The 21,992-nt window shown below is 39.7% G+C and overlaps 2 protein-coding genes and 1 long non-coding RNA gene across 4 annotated transcripts in view; 1 reads left to right on the plus strand and 2 right to left on the minus strand.

Moving 5' to 3' along the window:
* The window catches only part of PRUNE2 (prune homolog 2 with BCH domain), a 356,369-nt gene that overhangs the window by 20,260 nt on the left and 314,117 nt on the right, over positions 1 to 21,992 (minus strand). The window lies entirely within an intron of this gene.
* RFK (riboflavin kinase) overlaps positions 257 to 21,992 on the minus strand; it is a 28,453-nt gene continuing 6,717 nt past the window's right edge. Inside the window, exons 2-4 of the mRNA XM_050944226.1 lie at positions 14,770 to 14,921; positions 11,059 to 11,161; positions 257 to 3,785 (exon numbers count right to left, since the gene is read on the minus strand). Coding sequence (XP_050800183.1) covers positions 3,655 to 3,785; positions 11,059 to 11,161; positions 14,770 to 14,921 — 386 coding nt within the window. The 3' untranslated portion in view covers positions 257 to 3,654. The remainder of the gene's footprint in view (positions 3,786 to 11,058; positions 11,162 to 14,769; positions 14,922 to 21,992) is intronic.
* Positions 19,282 to 20,378, plus strand: LOC127046760 (uncharacterized). The gene is made up of 2 exons (XR_007773186.1): positions 19,282 to 20,056; positions 20,285 to 20,378. It is a non-coding gene; the product is annotated as an uncharacterized LOC127046760 (long non-coding RNA).

Below are 21,992 nucleotides of genomic sequence, written 5' to 3' on the forward strand. Positions count from 1 at the left end.
ATCAGTGTGAATAGGATTTCTCTTCTTTTTGTACAATCTCATTGCCCTCAACACAAAAAGCAGGTAGGGCACTTTCATGACAAGAGTGAAGTCTGCTGTCCGCAAAGGAGTCAACTGAAGTAATACAAAACCCAACTTTAACTAGCTGATTTTATATATATCCATACTAGAAGTTACCAGTAACCAGTGGTTCTCAATGTCGAACATTCACTACATAAACAATTGTTAGTTATTAACTTAAGTCAGGCAGAAAGAATCAAGTAAAGTTATTGCACTTTATTCAACGTTTTCAACATCTGCCAAAAGTGTACACATTTTGCACTGAACTAACCATACCAATTTTATCCTACCTAAAAGCTACTGTTCAGTTTTTTTCCTTTTGAAAAAAATTTATATTGACTGGTCCCTAGACTAGACATACGTTTATTCAAAGATAGCAGTAGATTTCAAAAAGACCCTAACTTGTATTTGGCTCAAAATGTAAACTGTGAGAAAAAAGTATTTTGATGGTTCTTTTAAAATTCTAAAAAACAACATTTTTAAAAAGCCATTTCCCTTGCAATGTTTGTAACCCAACTATTTCAGCACTGGGAAATTGAAAGTGAAAACCAAACAAAGTTTTCATTGAAGAAGCTGAAAGGCAGGCAAGTAAACAAGCAGCATAAATAGTGAACAGTTGACAATGTTTTCAGAACATGCCGAACAATATTGTAAAAATTTATACCAAGCAAGACTTTTCATCCTAAAACATGAGACAAACAGGAATATCTGTTATCCAGCTACAGTTTTGTTTTTTTTTCCCCTCAAGTTAGCTCAGATGTAACAGCAGAATAAGCAAATACAAGATTTTACTTTTACATTAGTATATAGTACAAAAATATAACTGTTCATAAAGCTTCTGTTGTACTAAGTTGTAACAAACTTAAGTAACTGATATCCAGCAAGTACATAAGGGCAGAGAGAGATTCTGAGACACGTTTTTGCTCTCATACACCAACCTCAACACTACTCTGTATGAACCAGTTCACTATAACTATACTTCTGTCTCACTTCCAGTTGTCTTAAATTATTAGCAGTTCAAGTTCTCTCTGCTCAGTGCAATGGTTATACATTGTGAAATGACTCTTGGACATTAGTGTTCATTACTGATTATGAACAATTGTACTCAAATATCTTAAGGCACCTTTACTTCCTAAAATGGTATACAATTCCTCAACTGACACATGAAATCATTGGCAAAAAGTTTATAAATGTCACAATAGTTTTAAAACTCTAAATTAACAAATTTACTTTTCAATACGGCCCCTTTTTCTTAACAGTATATATAACTGCTACTTTGTTCCTCCAATAAAAGGGGGAATGTGAAGTATCAGAATTCACTGGACATCTTCATGTAAGAAAATCCTCCCTTCACTCCTTCATTTGAATTAAAATTTATCCCTAGCAGTTACCCTTCCTTCCAACTTACAACTCTGAATTGTTGTGCAGAGTATAAAAAGACATCTTACACCGAGTCATATAGCAAAATGCCACTCACATTAACGATTCTTTTTAAACAGTATTTTCTACCGCATATGACTGAGTTTTCTCCCAACTTTGAACAGAAGACAAACGAGAAATTCTGAAACTTCTTTCGAAAATCCCAGACAGCAGTTATGTCAAGAATTTTCAGTGTACACTCTGAAAAGATAACTAGGACCAGATCAAGTACTATTGCTCTTCTTCCTCAGCTGATTTAGATTCTTTTCTCTCTTTCATATCAACAACAGGACAGTTAAGTTCCAGTTGCAATCTCTCTAATCGGTGATATGCAAATCAAAGAATTCAACTTCATTCTCATGGCAAGATTCTCACAACTGCTCTGGTCTCTTTACACTGCATGAGAGAGCCAGAGTACGACAAAGGGAACCTAGAAGCCCGTATTCAGAGAAGTAAGGATTTTCATCACAGGAACTGAAGAAGACAGCTCTAAGTGACATCTGAGGACCGCATAAGCCCTGAAATGAAAGGCATGCTGGGGGTGGGGTGTGTCAAAGTAGGGTTGCAGCACACAGCATTGCAGAGATTCTGGACAACGTTGCGGTGCACAGGGCAGTGCTGGGTGACAGTTGTCTATTACAGGTCCTCAGCACACTAACGTGTGAAGCATCATTCTAGGCCCAAAGAGCAGCCCAGGATCAGGAACGCAAAACCGCCAGGTTGAGACTCCAGAATGAATTTGCGTGGCTAGTAGCTAGACGGGACAAAATCACATACTTGTAAGAGAAGCAGATTTGATCTGGAATGAGACCAGAAATACAGAATCCCATTTTTATAGAATCTGCTTGGAGTACAACCACAGTTTAGATAATATGGCATTTGTCTGCATGTTTATGTCTTGTATGGCAAGAGAAACCATAATTAAGTATTTACTTTTTACTGAAATGTTTATACTTTGAATTTATCCTTTTCACATAGTGTCCCAAAACTGGCTTTGGTTTCTTTTTCCATAGTGATTGATAGCGTGCTTCACCATCAGCGCCACGCAAGCTGCATTTGGTGCAGGACCCAAGGAAGGGGTAGGACATAAAAGTGGCTTAACTTCCCAGTCCTCAAGTCAACTGGGGTGGGTTTTGTCCACAGAGATAGCAGCCTCAGTGTTGCTCTCAGTTATGTCCAGCTGCAACAGCCCCTAAAGCACCATTGCAGCAGCTGTCAATAGCCAACACTCAGTTGCTCCGGTCCCCTCTCTCATCCTAGAGGCTACAAGGCCACAGGTCTTGCTATAGTGGCTCCACATCATTTGAGGATCTCTTGCACTAAGGACTGCTTTGAATTGGCTTTGCAATATCAGAGTTACACAAATTTAATTTAGTAACATAAAATCTAGTGTCTTTAAATTACTTTAGATCTAGTGAGCTGTTATTCCAAAATGAAATCAGTCAACCCGTAATTTGGCATAATGGGATTTGTGTGTACTGTTTTAAATAAACCGAAGCATCCATTTTTGGATTCAGGCAACCCTTAAAATAGGGAGCATGTCACTAAAATGGAAGACAGTGCAATTATTTTACTCTAGTGATAATCTCTTCAAATAAAATTATAATAAATAATTTCAGTTAATGCCAGTTTCAAGTGTAATATATGCCTAATAAAATATATCAAAAATATAATCTCTACAGTATGCTAATTCTTGCTACCGATGTTTTCCACATCACAGACAAACTTGTAGCATGATCACTATTGGTATTTTTTAAATTAGCAGCTGAAGTCCAGACAAGGAAAATACAAAAACTGAAAGCAGAAATGACTGTCCACTCTAATCTCATCACAAACAAATGTTTCCACATGGTCTTTTGTCTGTAACCAATATGTACACACCATTAACAGACAAAAAAAGACACTAGTAACTTTGGTTTTGTGTTTCATATGATCAGACCTGTGAACAATTTAACATACTGATTTTTAAGAAAAAAACATTAATTTCTACCTCCCTTGCACGACAGATTTAATAATACAGTAGTTAAAACAAAGAAGCCTAACACAGCTGTACTGTTTCACCGTGTTTTGTTCATCCACACATTTCACTTAACTAACCAGATAAAACAGCTAAATACTAATGAGAGCAGACCAAAGACAAGAGTATAATACAAATAACTGTACAAATGACCTTGTTTAATGGCCATTTACTAGTTTGCTTTCTAGCATGTGGAAGAAGTTGTCTTCTTTGAGTTTCAGGTGTTCTGGCAAGTCTAGTTTTCTATTAGCCTCTTCAATGTCATCTTGAATTGCTGAAATAAGTGCATCTGCAAAAGGAAAGTTGACAATTTATATTTAAAAAAAAATTCAGACTAAATACTAAACCATACAATATTGAGAGAGTGCACGTGACCCACAAAAACCACACTGCTACCAGTGAACAGCTCTGGTTCAGAGACAATGTTCTTTTTAGAGCTGCGCAGAGGATGGAAAGCCCATATCACAAAGGATTTTGAGATTTGGCCTTGTTACTATTCAGAAAACCCAACGTTTTCATAATTTCCCATGAAAGAGTTCCCAAAAGGGTCATTTCAGATCAAAACATTTTGATTTTGACTATTTTCTTCTAATAGAAAAAAAATGGGAAAGTTCTGAAACAAAAAATATTGAAAAGGAATGTTATCAGCATGGTTGGAACTCTTGCTTCTCCCACTTTTTCCTCAAATAAAATTTCCACAAAATGAACAGAGTTTTGTAAAATGTTTCATTTTCAGTGGAAATGCATTCTCAGATGAAAAATGATCCCACCTAAGTTTTTCCAACCACTGGTAAATATTCATTTCTTAGTTAGAATTTTAAACCTACTCTTTTTAAACTGAAAGAAAAGTATAGACTTACTGCATATTTCATTAGAAGTGTGTTACTGTAGATGTAAGATTCAGGGCCAATCCGGGGTGGGGGTGGGGTGCGCTATTTGGCCTGGGCCTCAAGCTCAATGGTTTTGGCATTTGATAAGTTTTGCACATTATTTTTATGCGCATCCCTATTGGACCAATACGTGATACACTCGCTCAGCTTAGAACTGCAACTTAAAGCAAATAAGAGATGTGATTTGGTAAAAAAAAAAATTTTTTTGTTAACTGATCTAGATTTTGTCATACAAGACTTATAAAATGTTCATAATATTAAATAAAAATATATCAATTCTGATGGCACAAGGTTAGACCGTGATGAACGTGTCCCCTCGGATCAGCTGATTATATAAACAAACCACTACTAGCGGCTGCTGCTAGATCAAGTGTTGAAAAGTAGAGAACTGTTACATTTAGTGTCTTTATAGTTTTACGTCTAGTTGACTAAGGAATTATTTGTGTGTGAGAATTCCTCTTTATCATCTTCTTATGGTAGCTAAAAGAGGTGACTGATTGGTTTAGCCCTAGTTTGGTAGCTTGGCCATCATCATAGGCTTTTGTAGTCTATAGGCCCAGATTCAGGGTGAAAATTTGTGAGGACAATCTTGTACAGCGAGTTTCATGAGGACACATGTTTGAAATTTTTTGACATTATCCCTGTCTGTATCCATGTGTGTTTGTGTGTGGTGTGTGTGTGTGTGTGTGAGAGAGAGAGAGATCTCTATCTTCAGCTCAGCCTGTTATATTATACCTTGCGTGCTTGAGATTTGATTCAGTGATAAGGATAATAACCTGTCTGTTTCATTTTATGTTCTTAATTAGTATTCCTCCATTTTAAGTCTTTTCACAGAATCATAGAGTATCAGGGTTGGAAGGGACCACAGGGGGTCATCTAGTCCAACCGCCTGCTCAAAGCAGGACCAAGCCCCAACTAAACCATCCCAGCAAGGACTTTGTCAAGCCTGACCTTAAAAACCTCTAGGGAAGGAGATTCCACCACCTCCCTAGGTAACTCAATCCAGCTCCTAGCGAAAGTTTTTCCTAATATCCAACCTGAACCTCCCCCACTGTAACTTGAGACCATTACTCCTTGTTCTGTCATCTGGTACCACTGAGAACAGTCTAGATCCACCCTCTTTGGAACCTCCTTTGAGCTAGTTGAAAGCAGCTATCAAATCCCCCCTTTCTTCTCTTCTGTATACTAAACAATCCCAGTTCCCTCAGCCTCTTCTCATAAGTCATGTGCTCCAGCCCCCTAATTTTTGTTGCCCTACGCTGAACTCTTACCAATTTTTCCTCATCCTCCTTGTAGTCTGGGGCCCAAAACTGGACACAGTACTCCAGATGAGGCTTCACCAATGCCGAATAGCGAGGAATGATCATGTCCCACGAGCTGCTGGCAATGCCCCTACTTATATAGCTCAACATGCCATTAGCCTTCTTGGCAACAAGGGCAACTGCTGATTCATATCCAGCTTCTTGTCCACCGTAACCCCTAGGTCCTTTTCTTTAGAACTGCTGTCTAGCCATTCGGTCCCTCGTCTGTAGCAGTGCATGGGATTCTTCTGTCCTAAGTGCAGGACTCTGCACTTGTCCTTGTTGAATCTCATCAGATTTCTTTTAGCCCAATCCTCTAATTTGTCTAGGTCCCTCTGTATCCTATCTCTACCCTCCAATGTATCTACCACTCCTCCTAGTTTAGTGTCATCTGCAAACTTGCTGAGGGTGCAGTCTACACCATCCTCCAGATAATTGATTTCAGCATTTGTGTACATGTTTACAGTAGAAGTTTTCAAGTGCAGATAAGCTACTTATTTACAGCAGAATATTTCAAGGTGTGGATAGGCTACATGTTGTCCAGATCACTATGAAGAGGAGATCTGAAAGTGGTGCAAGCAAGAGATGGCAAAAACAACTGAGTAAAGCGGCAGCTAAGAGCTTAAAGCCAATAACTTCGTTTCTCAAACCTCTGGAAAACACACCTTACCCAACAAACAGTACTACACATAATGAAAATTCTGCAACTGCAACAGGTGATATTTTCAATGCCAATACCTGATCATGAGGACAATAGTCAAGGACGAGATGTGCCAACAGTAACAGACGCAACAGAAGATCCTGCGTACGATTAAGAAACTCAACAAATGTAGATCTTACACAGCAAGAGCCATTCATGAGTACTACAGGTTTGATACTGACTGACACTGGAATTATTGACAAGAGCAATGCTGCCCAAATGCAATCTTTTCTTCAAATTAGTTGTTTTGAAATCACAAGTAATGTTCCATGAGATACTAATAAATCGTGCTTTCCCTACTCGTCTGCTGACAAAAACTCTTCCAAATGGTGAGACCTGCACAAGAGACTGGTTATGCTAGAGTATGGAAAAACAATCTTTATACTGTGCACCCTGCTTCATTTTGACCAAAAGTGCTGCAAATGCATCAGTTCTCTCTGATCAATCAGGACGGAGCATCAACAGAGGTTGGAGGACGTTGAAAGACTGAATACCATCACATGAGAATTCAACGTCACACGAAGAAATGTCGCATGGAAATCAGCCACTAGGGCAGCAACAGCTGAAAGTTCAGTTGAGAATTTACTCTTGACTGAACTCTCTACAGAAACTAATAACTGGAAAAAAACTTCTGAGTGCATCCTGAATGTCATCTTTTTTCTTTCTGAGAGGGGATAGGCTTTCTTTGGTTCCAGTCAATGTATTGGTGATCGCGCAAATAGAAACTTTCTAGGCATAGATGAGCTCCTCAGCAAATACAACCCACTTTTATCAGAGCATGTTAAACGTGTTCGAGAATCACAAGAAAGTCAAAAGAGCGCGCAAGTACATTAGCTCTACAAATGTATACAAACCAAGTTTATTGAGTTATGTGGGTCATTCATACAAACAACAATTCTTGATGAGATTCGAAATGCCAAGTATTTTTAAATCATTGTTGATGCCATTCCAAATCGTTCTCACAAGGAACTGACTACTATGGTTATTTGATATGTTAAGATTGTAGACAGCTCAAAATTTTCAACTGAAGAAAGGTTTATTTTGTTTGATAATTTCATGAGAAAATCTGGAAAAGAAATTGCAAGGAAGCAATTACTCACTTTGGAACTGTTCAGCAAATCTATAATCTCAATAGCAGTCCACAAAGGTGGGAAATTCTGAAGCAATATCTTCCTGTTTCACTTCATGGAATGTCCAAAACTAAGTGATAGTCTGCATGGATTGATGGTGTTCAGTCAGTTGTACAGCATTTGAATTCAGTGATAAAGGCTTTAAATGAGCTTGAATCTCTCAATTTCACTGCACAGGCTCGAACTGAACTTCAGTCTATTCAGAAGCACATGTCCAAATTTTAATGCATTCTGATGTCATCTTTGTTGATGAAGCTACTTATGATGATCCACCAAACTAATCTGGTAACTAAAGCAAACAATGCTACACTTGATGTTGAGAGGGATAACACTGAAAGTCTCAATGAACAATGGGATCCCGAATGAGTCCAAATCAGTAGCACAGAATATTGGCATTTCATCTGAGTTTTCCACCAATCACAACTTACCTACTGAATCCAGTGCCAAGCAGCATTATAGGGTCAAATGTCTTCCTTGTCATCATTGACTCTATTCAGTCAGGTCTTGTACATCCATTTGAGTCACTGCGACTAATCTGTACCCTTTTGGGGTTTCTTTGGCAGCTCAACAGGTTGAGTAATGAAGATCTACTTTCTACAGCTGAACAATTTCAGCAACAGTAAAACAAAGAAATCTCAAAAGATCTCAGTGATAAGGTCATCTTCCTCAACCAAATATATCCCATGAACTTTAAATTGGATCGCAAGCTAAAGGAATTGCTTCAAGCAATACTCTAACTTGGACTCTCTGAAGTGTTTCCTAATATCACAACTGCACTGCACATTTTTGTCAGTTTGCCTGCATCAGTGGCTTCAGGTCAATGCACCTTCAACATGTTGAAGCAGGTAAAGAAATATCACCGTTCAACTACGGAACAAGAACGTTTGAATGGGCTCACCATGCTTACTATCAACTGTTACACTGCACAAAAGCTAGATTTTTTCCTCAATAATTAGTGCATTTGCACAGAAAAACACTAGAAGAACATTTGTTAAATAAAAAAAAATATTCAAATTATGTCTCACTTTTTTTGGTGCCTTATTTTGTTTTCATATGATATTTTTTAATTTTATTATCGCTAAGGACCTCAAAAGCTGGAAGTGGCCCAGGCCTCTCTGGACCTCTGAGAGGGCCTGTTAAGATTAGTAGCATTCATCAAAGGAAATAATATTAATATTAACAAGCACTGATAGTTATTTTAAAAAGCTACTAAGTCTGAAAGGACAAAGTTGAAATTTAGTCAATTTCAGATGAGTAAAAGGTACTTTCAGACCCTCCATCTGTCCACAAATGACCTACCAGTTTCAGCTTTAAAGCCACTTTAACAAAAGCTTCTTCCTCCCCTTCAGCATGCATCCTTCACACCTTTTGGTGTGACTATAAAGGAAGACATTGAGACATACAGTGCTTATAAGTGCATAAAGTATAGTGAGAGAAGTATTTTCCCTCAACTCTCATAGTTATACTAATATAAGGTATTACTAAATAGGAAATTTAAATTAACTATTTAAATTTCAGAACGATTTAAATTAACTATGTTGCTAATGAGATGTTCACTTTCTAACCTAAGTTTACCAAAACAGGATGTACTTTTTGCTTCCATTAACAGAATACTTGGTTTTCTATGATGTAGTTTTATATAGCCTCATCCCACTTCTAAACAATCTGACGGAATATACAGAGTCTACTAAGTGAGCATCCAGTATTGCTACTGCATTTACCAGTAAGCTAATGGAAAGTACCATCTGATTTGTTTAACAATGAAAAAGTGTACATAATTACAAAAACATTTAAAGTTGCACATCAATAAAATATTGATGCAAAAAACATTTTTTAAAAGAAGGGGATTTACTGGCATAAAACTTATAAAGACTAGGAAAAATGTTTCAAGTAGCAGTTCTGTAAGAAAACTTGATGTTTTACTGTACCATTCATAGGCAAGTAAAGTTTCTTTCCTCCAAATGTCAGAGATTCCCACTGTTTGAGATTTAAAAAGGGTAGGTTGCTCTCTACAGAAGCTAAGATACAGACTGTAGTGAGAAACAGCCAGGTAGAAGTCACAAGAGGCAGATGTTGAGTGAGCATTAACAGTTACATTGTCAGAAGAAAGTGAATGCCAAAGACTAGCCAGCCAGGCATCCAGTCTCCCTTAACGTACATTGGAGCAGAGAGATTACAACTTTCCCTAACGAGAACATTAATTAAAACTTCAAGTATCTGGATGTAAATTAAAGATACCACTTTCCCCTTCTTACAGGGTGTGCCCTTTTCTTGTTTCATTATAATGAAAAAGGACTACATGAAGGTGCTCCCCCCCCCTTTTTGTTTTTCTTGTTTTTCCAGGGTTTTTCCTAGAAGTTTCTTTGGAGGCTCCAATGAAGTTGGGTGAGACCAGTCTCAGCTCTTAACTGAGCAGATGGTAGTACGAATCTTTAACAAAGATCTTGACTTCTCTTTGCAGAGCATTGGAGTCAAATGTGTGTTAAAAGAAACCGAATAAAAAAATCCTTTCCTCTGTCATTTTTAAAAATTTCATTTTGTTGGTACATGTAAAGGCTTAATCTGAAAACAACTGCATCTGGAAACGGTGCTGCATTATTGTCCTTAATGTAATTACCAAAACTAGGATCCTCTAAAGATTTCTGCACTAAAAGGAACATAGTTTTCCAGACCAGAAGGGACTAAAAAACAACAGTATAACATCCCATCACTCTGATTCATAAAGACAAACCCTACTATGTGCATAATCTGGACAGGTTTACACAATCTGGCACAAGACACATCTAATGAGTGTTGAGAATAATTACTTCCAAGGCTTTTCCTTTGGATACTGTGCAGCATCGATCACAGGAGGAACAATTAGTAAAAAGCCCCTGCTGAAAAGACACCAAAGTGAGAGATCACCATTACTTCCACTGCACTCTGAAGAGGAGTAAAACTGAAATGTGAAGCCTCTCCATTTGTTACAAGAAGCAATCACACAAAGGGTTGGAATCTACCACCTGATGATATATCAGATTTGTAACTCCCACAACATAGGAGGTTCCACGGCAAGTTCTATATTGAAGAGTCAGACCAAAGAATGAGGATTCTGTTTGGATTATCACTTTTGAATAATCAATTTAGATTGTGTGAAGGAGCTGTTCTTCAACAGCTCAGATCCAGAGAGAATTCAAGGTTCTGGGAGTGATATCACCATGGTAACCCAAAAAAGAATAATTCAGCCAGGAAACAGATGTGCAAGGTGATGCAGCTTGTAAGTATATCTGTTTTCTGTATTTCTTGATATTCTTTAATTTTTTTTTTTTTTTTAATAATCAGAATACTAAAGCCCTTTTTGTTGCATTCAACCTACCATGGCAAGCAAAGACCATATTTATGGTTTAAATGATCCACTTCCAAAAGCACATTTACTTAATTATCAAAAGTGAAAAGGAACACAGGAGGAAGGCAAATCTCTGGTGGCAGTAAACTGCACAAACCACCGTCAGGCTCAAAAATCTTCATAAACAAAAACTTTTAGGGAAACCTTGATACTTACCTAAGGAATCAAAATTTTTTTCTGGTCTGATGTACCCAATAATGACTATACTGAGAATTTCACCATAGAAGTCTTCTTTGAACGTGTGGATGATGTGCGTTTCCTAAAGAAAAAGAAAAATAACTATTATAACTGTTTTGTTTCTGTTTCTCAAGAAGTTTAGCCCAAGTTACTGTTACCAACTACAAAGAAGAAAAAAACCTGTTTTATCCCTGCCCCACATCTTAAAGTTCAGTAACTTAATTTAATATTTATTATGCACGTTTAAGAAACCTGACAGAAAACTGTTAAATACAGTAAACTGAGCATCTTTGAAACTTCAGTAAGCATGACAAGAGTCTCAACCATTAATTTCTTGGTACTATCTCCAAAGAACTACAGTATAGTCTACATGCTCATGTACACTTGAGCAATGCCCAGTTGTTTTTTTTTTTTAATATGAGAGTTTTGTACTCACTGTATCTGAGGGCGGAAAATGGCTGAAAATCACTTAAGATGTGAATATATAATTTAAAAAAAAAAATAATAAAAAACCCTCCTGTGGGTATAGTTTCTGAATCAATGGCTCCTAAATCAAATTTAGTCCCACAATCCTTCACCTTTATCCTAACATAGAATATCTTTAATACATATTAAATTTGAATTTGTTTCCATTTAGATGGTTTAACACAAACGAGAGGAAACAAAACATTTTTCTAGTCCTCTTAAATGTATAAGCAAAAACAACAAGGAGTCCTTGTGGCACCTTAGAGACTAACAATTTTATCTGGGCATAAGCTTTCATGGGCTAAAACCCACCTCATCAAATGCATGGAGTGGAAAATACTGTAGGCGGGTATAAATACACAGCACATGAAATGATGAGAGTCGCCTTACCAAGTTAGGGGACGGGAGGAATGCTAACGAGCCAATTTAATTAAGGTGAAAGTGGTCTATTCTCAACAGTTGACAAGAAGGAGTAAATATCAAGGGAGGGAAAAATCACTTTTGTAGTGCTAATGAGGCCAATGCAACCAAGGTGCCCAATTTCAAACAGTTGACAAGAATGTGTGAGTATCAGCAGAGGGAAATTATTTTTTGTAGTAACCCTTCCACTCTCAGTCTTTATTCAGGCCTAGTTTGATGGTGTCCAGTTTGCAAATTAATTCTAGTTCTGCAGTTTCTTGTTGGAGTCTGTTTTTGAAGATTTTTTGTTGAAGAATTGCCACTTTTAAGTCTGTTATTGAGTGTCCAGGGAAACTGAAATGTTCTCCTACTGGTTTTTGAATGTTATAGTTTTTGATCTGATTTGTGTCCATTTATTCTTTTGCTTAAGTACTGTCCAGTTGGGCCAATGTACATGGCAGAGGAGGGGGTTCTAGCCCACGAAAGCTTATGCCCAAATAAATTTGTTAAGTCTCTAAGGTGCCACAAGGACTCCTCACTGTTTTTGCTCATACAGACTAAGAGCCAACACTCTGAAATCTTAAATGCATGGAGTACCTCATGATACTGTTAGTATGTATGACTGAATTTAACGTTTCTTGACTCAAAGAAGCACATACAGTTAAATGAGGAGCTAGCTGAACTAGCTAACAAGCATGACAATTTGAACAAAGCACTTCATTTTTCAAGCAAAATCCTCATTTAGTTATGTCACTAATCAGCATTTAATCTACACACACTAAATCCATTGTCCAAATCTAATTAAAGGAAATGTATAGCTAAACGTCATCATAAGACGTCAGACACAAATGATCCATAAGCTCCTCGAGTACCTTCATGTACATGCTAATCAGAAGAGACAAAACTGAAATTACTGGGTCACAGACATTCTGCACAAATTCCATTCCTATTGAAGTTAATTTAGAAAAATATTATGGGTAAGAGCTTGAAATTTCACAAATTGCAGCAGCTACAGTGTTTTAGCGTGTGAAGCTATATGTACTAGCAACAGATGGATTCAACAATATTTGTCTTTGCTTACCAAATATGGTTTTATTTCAAGTTTTCCTATGCGCCTCATACTCCCGCAAGTGTACTATAGAGCTCTACTGTTTTATCTGCAAAAGCTTTTAAAATACCACTGTTCATACTGCTGCTTGAAGATTTTTATTTATTTATTTATTTTTTAATGGGTTAGTGTGAGAAATTTCTTAAGGTGTTTTGCTCTTCAAGAGCAGGAATCCTATGTTTATGAAATTTTTAAGAATAGGAAAACTACTTATGATTTTAATTTTTTACCATCGTCAGGATTCCTACTACTCACCCATTTCATATCAGGTTTCAGGATTCTAATGTAGTAAACTGCCATCTAGCTCTAGATTATTTCCATCTTTGAAATGGTTTCCTGAATTCTGAAGAAATCGTGTATTATTTGAGAAGCAGATTTTAGGGATGCTTTTGCTTCTTGCACATTTGGGAACTGAATGAAGACTCTAAAGAGAGATGAAAGCGTAGAAGCTGGAATAAAACTTGGGGCAGGGGCTCATGCCTAAATGTCTGTTATTTCAGAACGCCAAAAATCTAACTACTTTTGCTGGTTCAGGCTAAAGAGCCAGGACTCAAGAGAAAAAAATCCTACACAGATGATGGTATAATTAGAGGGCATGGGACTTTGTTCTTGATAATATTTGAATTCATTTTTAGTTTATTATACTGATTCTGCATAAGAGGCCATAATATAACATACACCTCTACCCCGTGGAGAGCAAAAAATCCCTACCGCGTTATAGGTGAAATGCCGTAACATGTGGTAGCAGTGGCAGGGCTGCCACAGTGATTTAAAGAGCCCAGGGCTCCGGCCATGGGGAGCCCCAGGCCCTTTAAATCGCTGACAGACCCCCGCTGCTGCAGTCCCGGGATAGCGGCAGCAGGGCTCCAGCAGTGATTTAAAGGGCCCTGGGCTCCCCGCAGCAGCCGGAGCCCAGCTGCTACCGCACTAAATGCGAACCCGTGTTATATCGGGTTGTGTTATAGTGGGGTGGAAGTGTATATGGATTCCATTACTGGTCAGAGAATATAATGGAAGAACACCATAAATTATGTAAAGAAATCTATTAAGCCATACTAATTTTTATTTTATTTTGAAGTGCAGTTATACTCTGAAAAATAACAGATGTCATTAGGTTCTTACTCATTTATCCTATTCCCGTGTCTTTTATAATCTAATGTGCTTAATTTACTATTTAAGCTTACGTTTGTTCTAACTGGCAGCATGACAAGGGGCATGTAATCAACATCAGAATTTAGCTAATTTAACTGATGATGCAAGAGGTAAATGGGAACATGTCTTATTCTTCTATGGCTGCATGGACTGTCTACTAAGAGACTCTCCTCTCAGTATGTAAATATAAGACAAGTGCCACTGTTATGACTGGAAATGTAGTATCTAAATCCCATTGATTCAGTTAATGGAGCAACTTCTGCTCCTCTTACTCAAGCCAGTATTCTAGTTAGTTTATTACTATGACTTTCAAATTTTTTTTTTTACTGGTGATCCCTTTCACATGGCAAGCCTCTGAGTGTGACACCCCCCCTTATAAATTAAAAACACTTTTTTATACATTTAACACCATTATAAATGCTGGAGGCAAAGAGGGGTTTGGGATAGAGGCTGACAGCTCACGACCCCCTCATATAATCACCTTGTGACCCTGAGAGGTCTTGACCCCCAGTTTGAGAACCCCTGGTTTGTTATAACCAAAATACCACATAAAGCAGAATTCTTACCACTGATTTCTTTACATTCTTGTAGTATGGGTTCCAACCTATGCTCAAAACCATTTTATGCACATCTCCATTTCCAACACTGGCCCACCCATAGTATATACCAGTGGAGATATCAGATGGAAAGCTTTCAACGACTTGCTCAGAGAAGTTAGCTGCAAATAAAAGTGTACAGTATATAAATTAAGTGCTCCATAGTACAGTAAATGCTTAAAATGTATTTTAAAAACTCTACTTATATCATTTGATATTAATGACACAATGCTCCACTTAATACAAGTATAAGCAAAGGGAAAAAACAACTTCATAGCAGATTAACACACTGGCTGCGTAAGATATCCAAGATACCACAGAGTTAGCAGATCTATGAAAAACATGGTTCCAAGTTATTGTGTAGAAATGACCTTGTATACATTAACCAACCAGGCTGATTTCAATGCTTTAGCACAATCAGGGAACATGGCTGTAGTCCTATTTGCACTATAAAGGGAAGCCAAACTGTAATGAGGTCAGGGTACTGCTGTGTTGAAAGTTACACACACAAAATAATCATTAAAGTGAAATTAAGACCACAGGTACCTATCAGTGGTTTGAGTGTATACTGCCTTTCAAAATGGTTAGTTTAAAAAAACAAACAAAAAAAAAAAAACCTCAGATGCTAGAAGACCAAGAAACAGCATTAAGACTGCACTTATAAAACAAATCACCCAAGCTACTTTAAAGGAATGCTCTCTGACCTCTACAAACAATCCTATTCTCTCCATCTTTTCCATCTCTGAAGAGCTCTTAATAAAGAGGTGTCAACACTCATTTAGGCTGAGCGTATTACAGTGTGCAGTGGTGCATTACTTAAGCCTGCCTCAGAGTCCACATCACACAGTTCACATAAGCCAGTATACACCACTTCCACACTGGTAAAGCAGTGACCTCTGTTTGGTGCTACGCTTTCTGGGGGCATATCCCAGGATTCTTAGCACCTCACCAAATGGAACGGCTTTAGGAATTGGTTTGTGGTATACGGCGGGAGAACTCATCTAGCCTTCCTAGACTCTTGTGCAGAAGTAGTTTAGCCTGCCACGTTTAGTTGAGGCACTTCCTCCTCTACACACACCTCACCTCTGTCCACTATAACCAGTGGAGAAGCCATGGATTCATTAGATGAGCTGCTCCTGTTTGCAGGAGAGTTATTTATGCAGTGGAGTGGTGAGTTACTGGATGGCCTTTTGGAAGCACTTTCTGAGATGCAGAATGTGGCAGGACTATGAAGCCAATTCATCCATCACAGAGTGGACAGACATGATGAATGCTGCAATTACTGAAGACTCCCCATGTGTAGACCAGCATTTCTGGTGCAAGAGAACTAGCACAGTGTGATGGGAAGGTTGTCCCAACCCTCCAGCACCAGACCACTCAGCTGAGGGAGTCCTTACCAATGGAAGCAAGTTGCAATAGTCCTTGGGAAGCTTTCTACCCCACATTGCTAAAGGTCATTGCAAAGCAGTTCAGTGTTGGCTGAAACCTGTTGGGTTTGTAGTCGTAGACATTTGAGCTTTAATTAACATTGTAATTTACCAATGAGCAGTGGACATTAAAAGTGTGTCTGAAATAAATATTGTGCTATCAAAGAATGTTGTTCCCAAACTGCACTGCAGCCATTGATGGCAAATCTGTGCCCATACTTTGTTTGCCAGAATAGAAAAAAAATGTCATCTGCAAAGAGTACCTCTCCCTAGTTTTGCAGGCCTTCATTAATCACAGACACAGGTCCATGAAAACCAACATGGGAAGTATGGGAAAAATGCATAGCACCAGGGTGCTTAGGAGACCTGGCATTTACATCTGTTGGGAGACGCAGGGCCCTGACTCTCTCCTAATTACATTGTCATCAACGGAGTGTCAATGCCCATTGTTATTTTGGAGGACCCCACCAACCTATTCCTGCCAATGCTTATGACACCACACCCTGACTTAAGAGAGCATGGTAAGAGAATTAAATTACACTCTTAGTGGTTGCAGGGTAGTGGAGTGCACATCTGGCAGACAGAAGGCAAGAGGTGCTGCCTACAAAATCACTGGATGCCAATGCCATCCATATGATTGTGATCCATACATCTGCAAAGCTAAAAAAGTATTTTTGAATGGAGTGGTATCAAGACTCTGCAGACCTGGTACAGGCAACCAGAAAGTGCACCTACCACTGGGGCTGGATCAAGGTGGACAAAAAATATAAGCATCCCATTTAGGAGTGAAGAAAAATTACCAGGACCCTGGGCTGGTATGATGAGGCTTGCGAGCAGCACAGTGGAATCCCCCGGCTCCCCTGCCCCAACTGTTCTATCTATTATTAGGATACAATCGGAAGCAATGAGGTCCAGTAGTGACTTATGAACATGCTTCCTGGAACAGTACTTTGCTAGTCAAGGTATAAGTCTATATCATATCAGTGTAACTGAGTTACTACAGAGCAGTGTTTGCTAAGGATACAGGCCTACCAAGCATGAGAATAAACTTTTAAATATTTTGCATGGAATATTTGCAAAGGTAGTTTGAAAGAGTCACTAGCAATGTGTTTTAATTTGTTCCCCTCCCCTTGACATCCATCTTGGATCACATATGGGTGGGGAGTAAGGAGTGGAGGAAGAAGTAACTGTCTAGAAGATCTCTTGGTTTCAGCCCTCAGTCAAAGCTGAGCACACCCCATTACATACACCATCCTCCACAGTGATAGTTTTATTGGTCATAACCCAGAAATCCTTCCCTCTTAGAACAAACATTCTCCCTTGCGACAACAAATATGGCAGGCAGCACTTACAATATTGCAGATTCAAACCTGGCCCTGCACATCTCCTTCAGGCTGTTCCCCAGGTCCAACCCCAAATAAGTCCTTGGACTATGGACCCAGGATATTCACCAGCCAAGTGAGCTGAACTAGAGTTTTCCATTTTGTGGTCTGTTCCTGGTATCCATCATGGCCCCATTCGCTGACGACCCTGCCTCCCTTCCCCCTGTCTAATAAGATGACCATCTGGATTCGGAAGGATGTCATAGGAAAAAATGGGCTCTTCAGTGGCAAATGCCTAGTCCAACTCCTCACAGAAGGAGTATTTAGATGCAGAGAGCGCATGCCTACCTACCGTTTCCATCTTTGCCCTCACAAATACAGCTGCTTCAGGTGCCTGATATGCTCCCTACACTGCACACCAGTGTGGCAGATACTCACTTCTGCCAGACTCTTCCACATAATCTTAATGGTGGATATTTCTGGAGCTCTTGTTAAAATGATGGTCCTGAGTGTACTCCCACCAGACATTAACTAGAACCTCAGTGTGCAACTCAGGCCAGCTAGTGGCATGCTGGAGGTAGGCCATCTTCTATGCTGTTTGGCAGAGCAGACCATGTGTAAAATGAGGATTAATACCATAGTGCAGCGATGTGAACTGCCAGTAGCTTCTCATGCATAGAGGGAAAGCAGTAGGAAGTAAGTAAGTAGAAGGGTCAGAATATACCGCTATAGAGAATTGTGAGAATGGCAGGGGAGGACTACCTAGACTCCAAGTCAGATACCTGTGCCTTTGCTACCTTCACAAGGCAAAGTGGGTAAATCACAGGTCAATGTGCAGCCTGACTCATACCCCAGTGGAGTAAGCCAACACCAGACAAGTCTAAAGGCTTTACGTGTGGATGAGAGAGGATTTGGGCCAATACAACACAGGACAAGATGCAGAAAAACTGCAGTGTAGATGTGCCATTAAAAAAGTTCAAATTATGTTTTATTACCTGGTCTGGGATATGAATTCAGGACTTCATAGACTTCTTTCACTACACTCCCTGATATCAGTGGGAGATTTGGATAGAAATCAAGATCAACTGTATTTATTCCTTACTTCATTGTCACAATCAATATCACTGAGGGCTCGTCCACATAAAGGAGTCGATTGGTTTAAATTAAATCAGTCCAGTTAAACCAGTGCAACATGAAACTGACATGAAAGTCAGTGCAAAAACTGGTAGCAGTTACTTTAGATTACATCTAATTTTTATAGACCCAAACTAAACTGATAAGCCAAGTTTCAACTGACATAAGAGTGGCCATATACTTGCACCAGTTTAGCTAAATTGGTTTAAAATCATTCTTATATTTATAGCAACACAACTTTGTTTAAAGACCAGGCCTTGGCAAAAAATATATACTCCCCTTTAGGCCAACCCTACTTCTGTCCTTTGTTTCTCTTCCTTCCTTTGTTATTTGCCCTCTTCCAGGTTCCTCCCTTTATGTTTCCTTTTCTGCAGCAACTCCCAATTCCTACTCCCTGTTCTAGACTAAGGGCTTGTCTATACTTATCGGGGGATCGACAAGTGGCAATTGATGCATAGGCGGTGGATTTAGACCCAGATTATTCTCCCGTTGACTCCTGTACTCCACTGGATCGAGAAGAGTAGGGGGGAGTCGACGAGAGAGCATCCTGTCGACATTGCATAATGTGGATTCTGCAGTAAGTAGATCTAAGCTACGTCAATTTGAGTTACACTATTCACGTAACTCAAGTTGCATAGCTTAGATAGAATTTCCCCTAAGATATGAAAGCTTTGTAAGGAAGCTTGAAAAAAGCCTATCCTCACTGCACGTAACCGAAATGCAAATGGCTACTCAAATTTCAGTATCTTGCTAATCTGATGACCAGAATATAAAAAGAGTTATTTTTGTTCCTAGTGAATTTCTATTTGCATTGTGTATTTCACTCCATTTGTTCAAAGTAAACAGCACAAATTAATGAACTGAATGATTTTAACCTGACAGGATAGTCAGTGTACAGCTTAATATTTTAAAGAGACAGGCTGAAACATTTACCAGAATGCTTCTGTGAAACTGCTTTTGGTATTTTTAGCATTACATCCTGAAGTCTGTGCTTTAGAAGTGACATGGATATACAGTAAAGCACAGTTGTTATTCTTGGCTAAATGAACTTGACTGATTTCTGTGATGCAAATTTTTTAGTTACTGATTGAGACTAAAACATCAATGTAATGTTTTCAAAACATGCAAGTATTGGTTTGTACAGGAGCAGCAGCTGAACACCGTGATAGCCTTTTAGTAAGTTTAGGAATTTGTTGGTGTCACTCTGGCATAATCCTAGGTAACTCGGAAAGGGGGTAGACCACAAGTGTCAATGAAGCCCTCCTGTGGTAGGCCTCAGTGAACTAATGTTCCTCCATGTTAAACACTTTGTGTAACCTAGTGTAACCTAATATGTTAAGAGCTGTAAAATGTAGTGTTAGCAGTTAGTTTTCGGTTGTAACAGCCAGTTCTCTGCTGTAATACATTGAAGCTAGGCTAAAGCCCGCTCAAGGCCATTTTAAGATACTGTACACATGTCTCAGCAGCGGAGAGGGGGAGGAAGAGGGGAGACAAAAGATTGAATGAGAAAAGATACTGCAGCTGGATGGGAAAGGAGGGGGGAGTTAGAAATCAGCTAGTCAGCATGAAAAAGTTTTGTAGTAAACAACTGGGATATAAAAGGAAGAAACTGCTTGTTTTAGGGGGACAGGATTTGAGATTCTTATTTCTCCCTTGCACCTTATTTGAGCTCAAATAAACTTGGTTTGATTCTCCACCCTGGTGTGTTTATTGGTGCGGCACACCAGGCGACGGACCCCCCCCCGCTGTTGCTTGGCCTCAGGCAGTTATCTGCCGGCAACAGTTCTTGGCGCCCAATGTGGGCATTGAGGCTAAAATTAGCCTTGCCTGGATCCCTTCTGGTGGTCGACGGATTGCGGCGACGACTGACGCCCAGCGCGCACCGGTGACTTCACCGGGGGCCTCGGCAGAGACGCGGTGTGAGCGAACCCAGAGGGCATAACGGTGCAAAGCGCTCGAGTAGTGGAGAAGCAGTTGTGGGCGACGGTGAGGAACCAGTCCCTTGGATAAGGTAGGAACAGTCCAGTAGTGTGGACTTAGGCCCAAGGCTGGGGACGCCCAGTCGTAATTCCCATTAGACGATAGAGTGTCATATAATGGGTCAAGGGCATGGTATGGGGCGCCAGGTAAGGTGTACATCCTTAGAATGCATTCTAGCGAATTGGAAGGTGTTTGGCTCGGATCCGATGACTAAGAATAAACTGAAAAAGTTCTGTACAGTAGACTGGCCTCAGTATCAACTAGAGGACCAGAAAAGGTAGCCACCGAAAGGATCACTTAATTATAACACGATCCGCCAATTACTCCTGTTTTGTCAGGGAAAGGGTAGCTTCTGAAGCTGTTTGTATGGAGAGCTCTTGTAAAAATCCCCCACCGTAGCTCCTGTTCTTCCTCTGTCTGGCAGAGTGCAAGGATTCAAAAGCAGGTTAGGGATAGTGCAGGGACAAAGGAGGGACCTGTCTAGAAAGGGGAGACCCTATGTCCTAGTGCACTCTCTCCCTGTTGTAGCTAAAAAGCAAGATCAGATGCAGAATGGTACTGGGGGCCACTGTGAGTGACTGTTACCGGAAGACGCCCAGAGTACCCTGTGAAGCAAAGCTCGTGACCAGGACTACTCTAACACAAGCCCGGTAACTAGTGGATCTTTAGGAGGTCCGACCCATGGTGGGCTGACTTGGCCTGGCATCGTCCGCTGAGGAAGCTGCCTGGGTCTAGGAGTGTGTGTACCCATCTTCCCGTCCCCTTTCCTTTCCGTGTGGGCTACTGACAGTCTGATCATCTCACTGGATGCAATCAGAGTAAGTGGCGCCGTCTCCCAGAGACTAGCTGACGCTCTTTGCTGAAAGGAGGTGTAGGAGGGTCGTGGTCATCCTCGTTAGCCTCTCCTGTGTGAGTACCCTGTAGGGAAAAATCCTTAGTTTATGAGCCGCTAGCGCGGACAGGGCACCCTCCCTGTGTGTGTAAGTGGAAAATGGGTAGGGGGACAGTCTAAACATTCCACCTCACCCCTAGGGTACCCCAGCATATTACATGTACCTACATTATGGTTCATCAACCTGCAGGTATTTAGAGAATTGGAATATTTACATGCGTGAAAATCCATCTAAACAATGCCCACTAGAAGGTACTTCAATCTAGATAAGATCATACATCTAAGAGGAGCGTTTAATCACCAAAAAGCCCTGACACAGGGTGAGCAAATTTGTCTATTGAGGAAAGGAACGGGTTAATTTAAAAATCATCTTGGCCCAGGGATGGAAGGGGGGGGGGCGTTGCTCTGCGTTCAGGGTCAGGAATCGGCGCGGACTGT

Source organism: Gopherus flavomarginatus, chromosome 3 (assembly GCF_025201925.1).
Source record: "Gopherus flavomarginatus isolate rGopFla2 chromosome 3, rGopFla2.mat.asm, whole genome shotgun sequence".
NCBI classification, from domain to species: domain Eukaryota; kingdom Metazoa; phylum Chordata; order Testudines; family Testudinidae; genus Gopherus; species Gopherus flavomarginatus.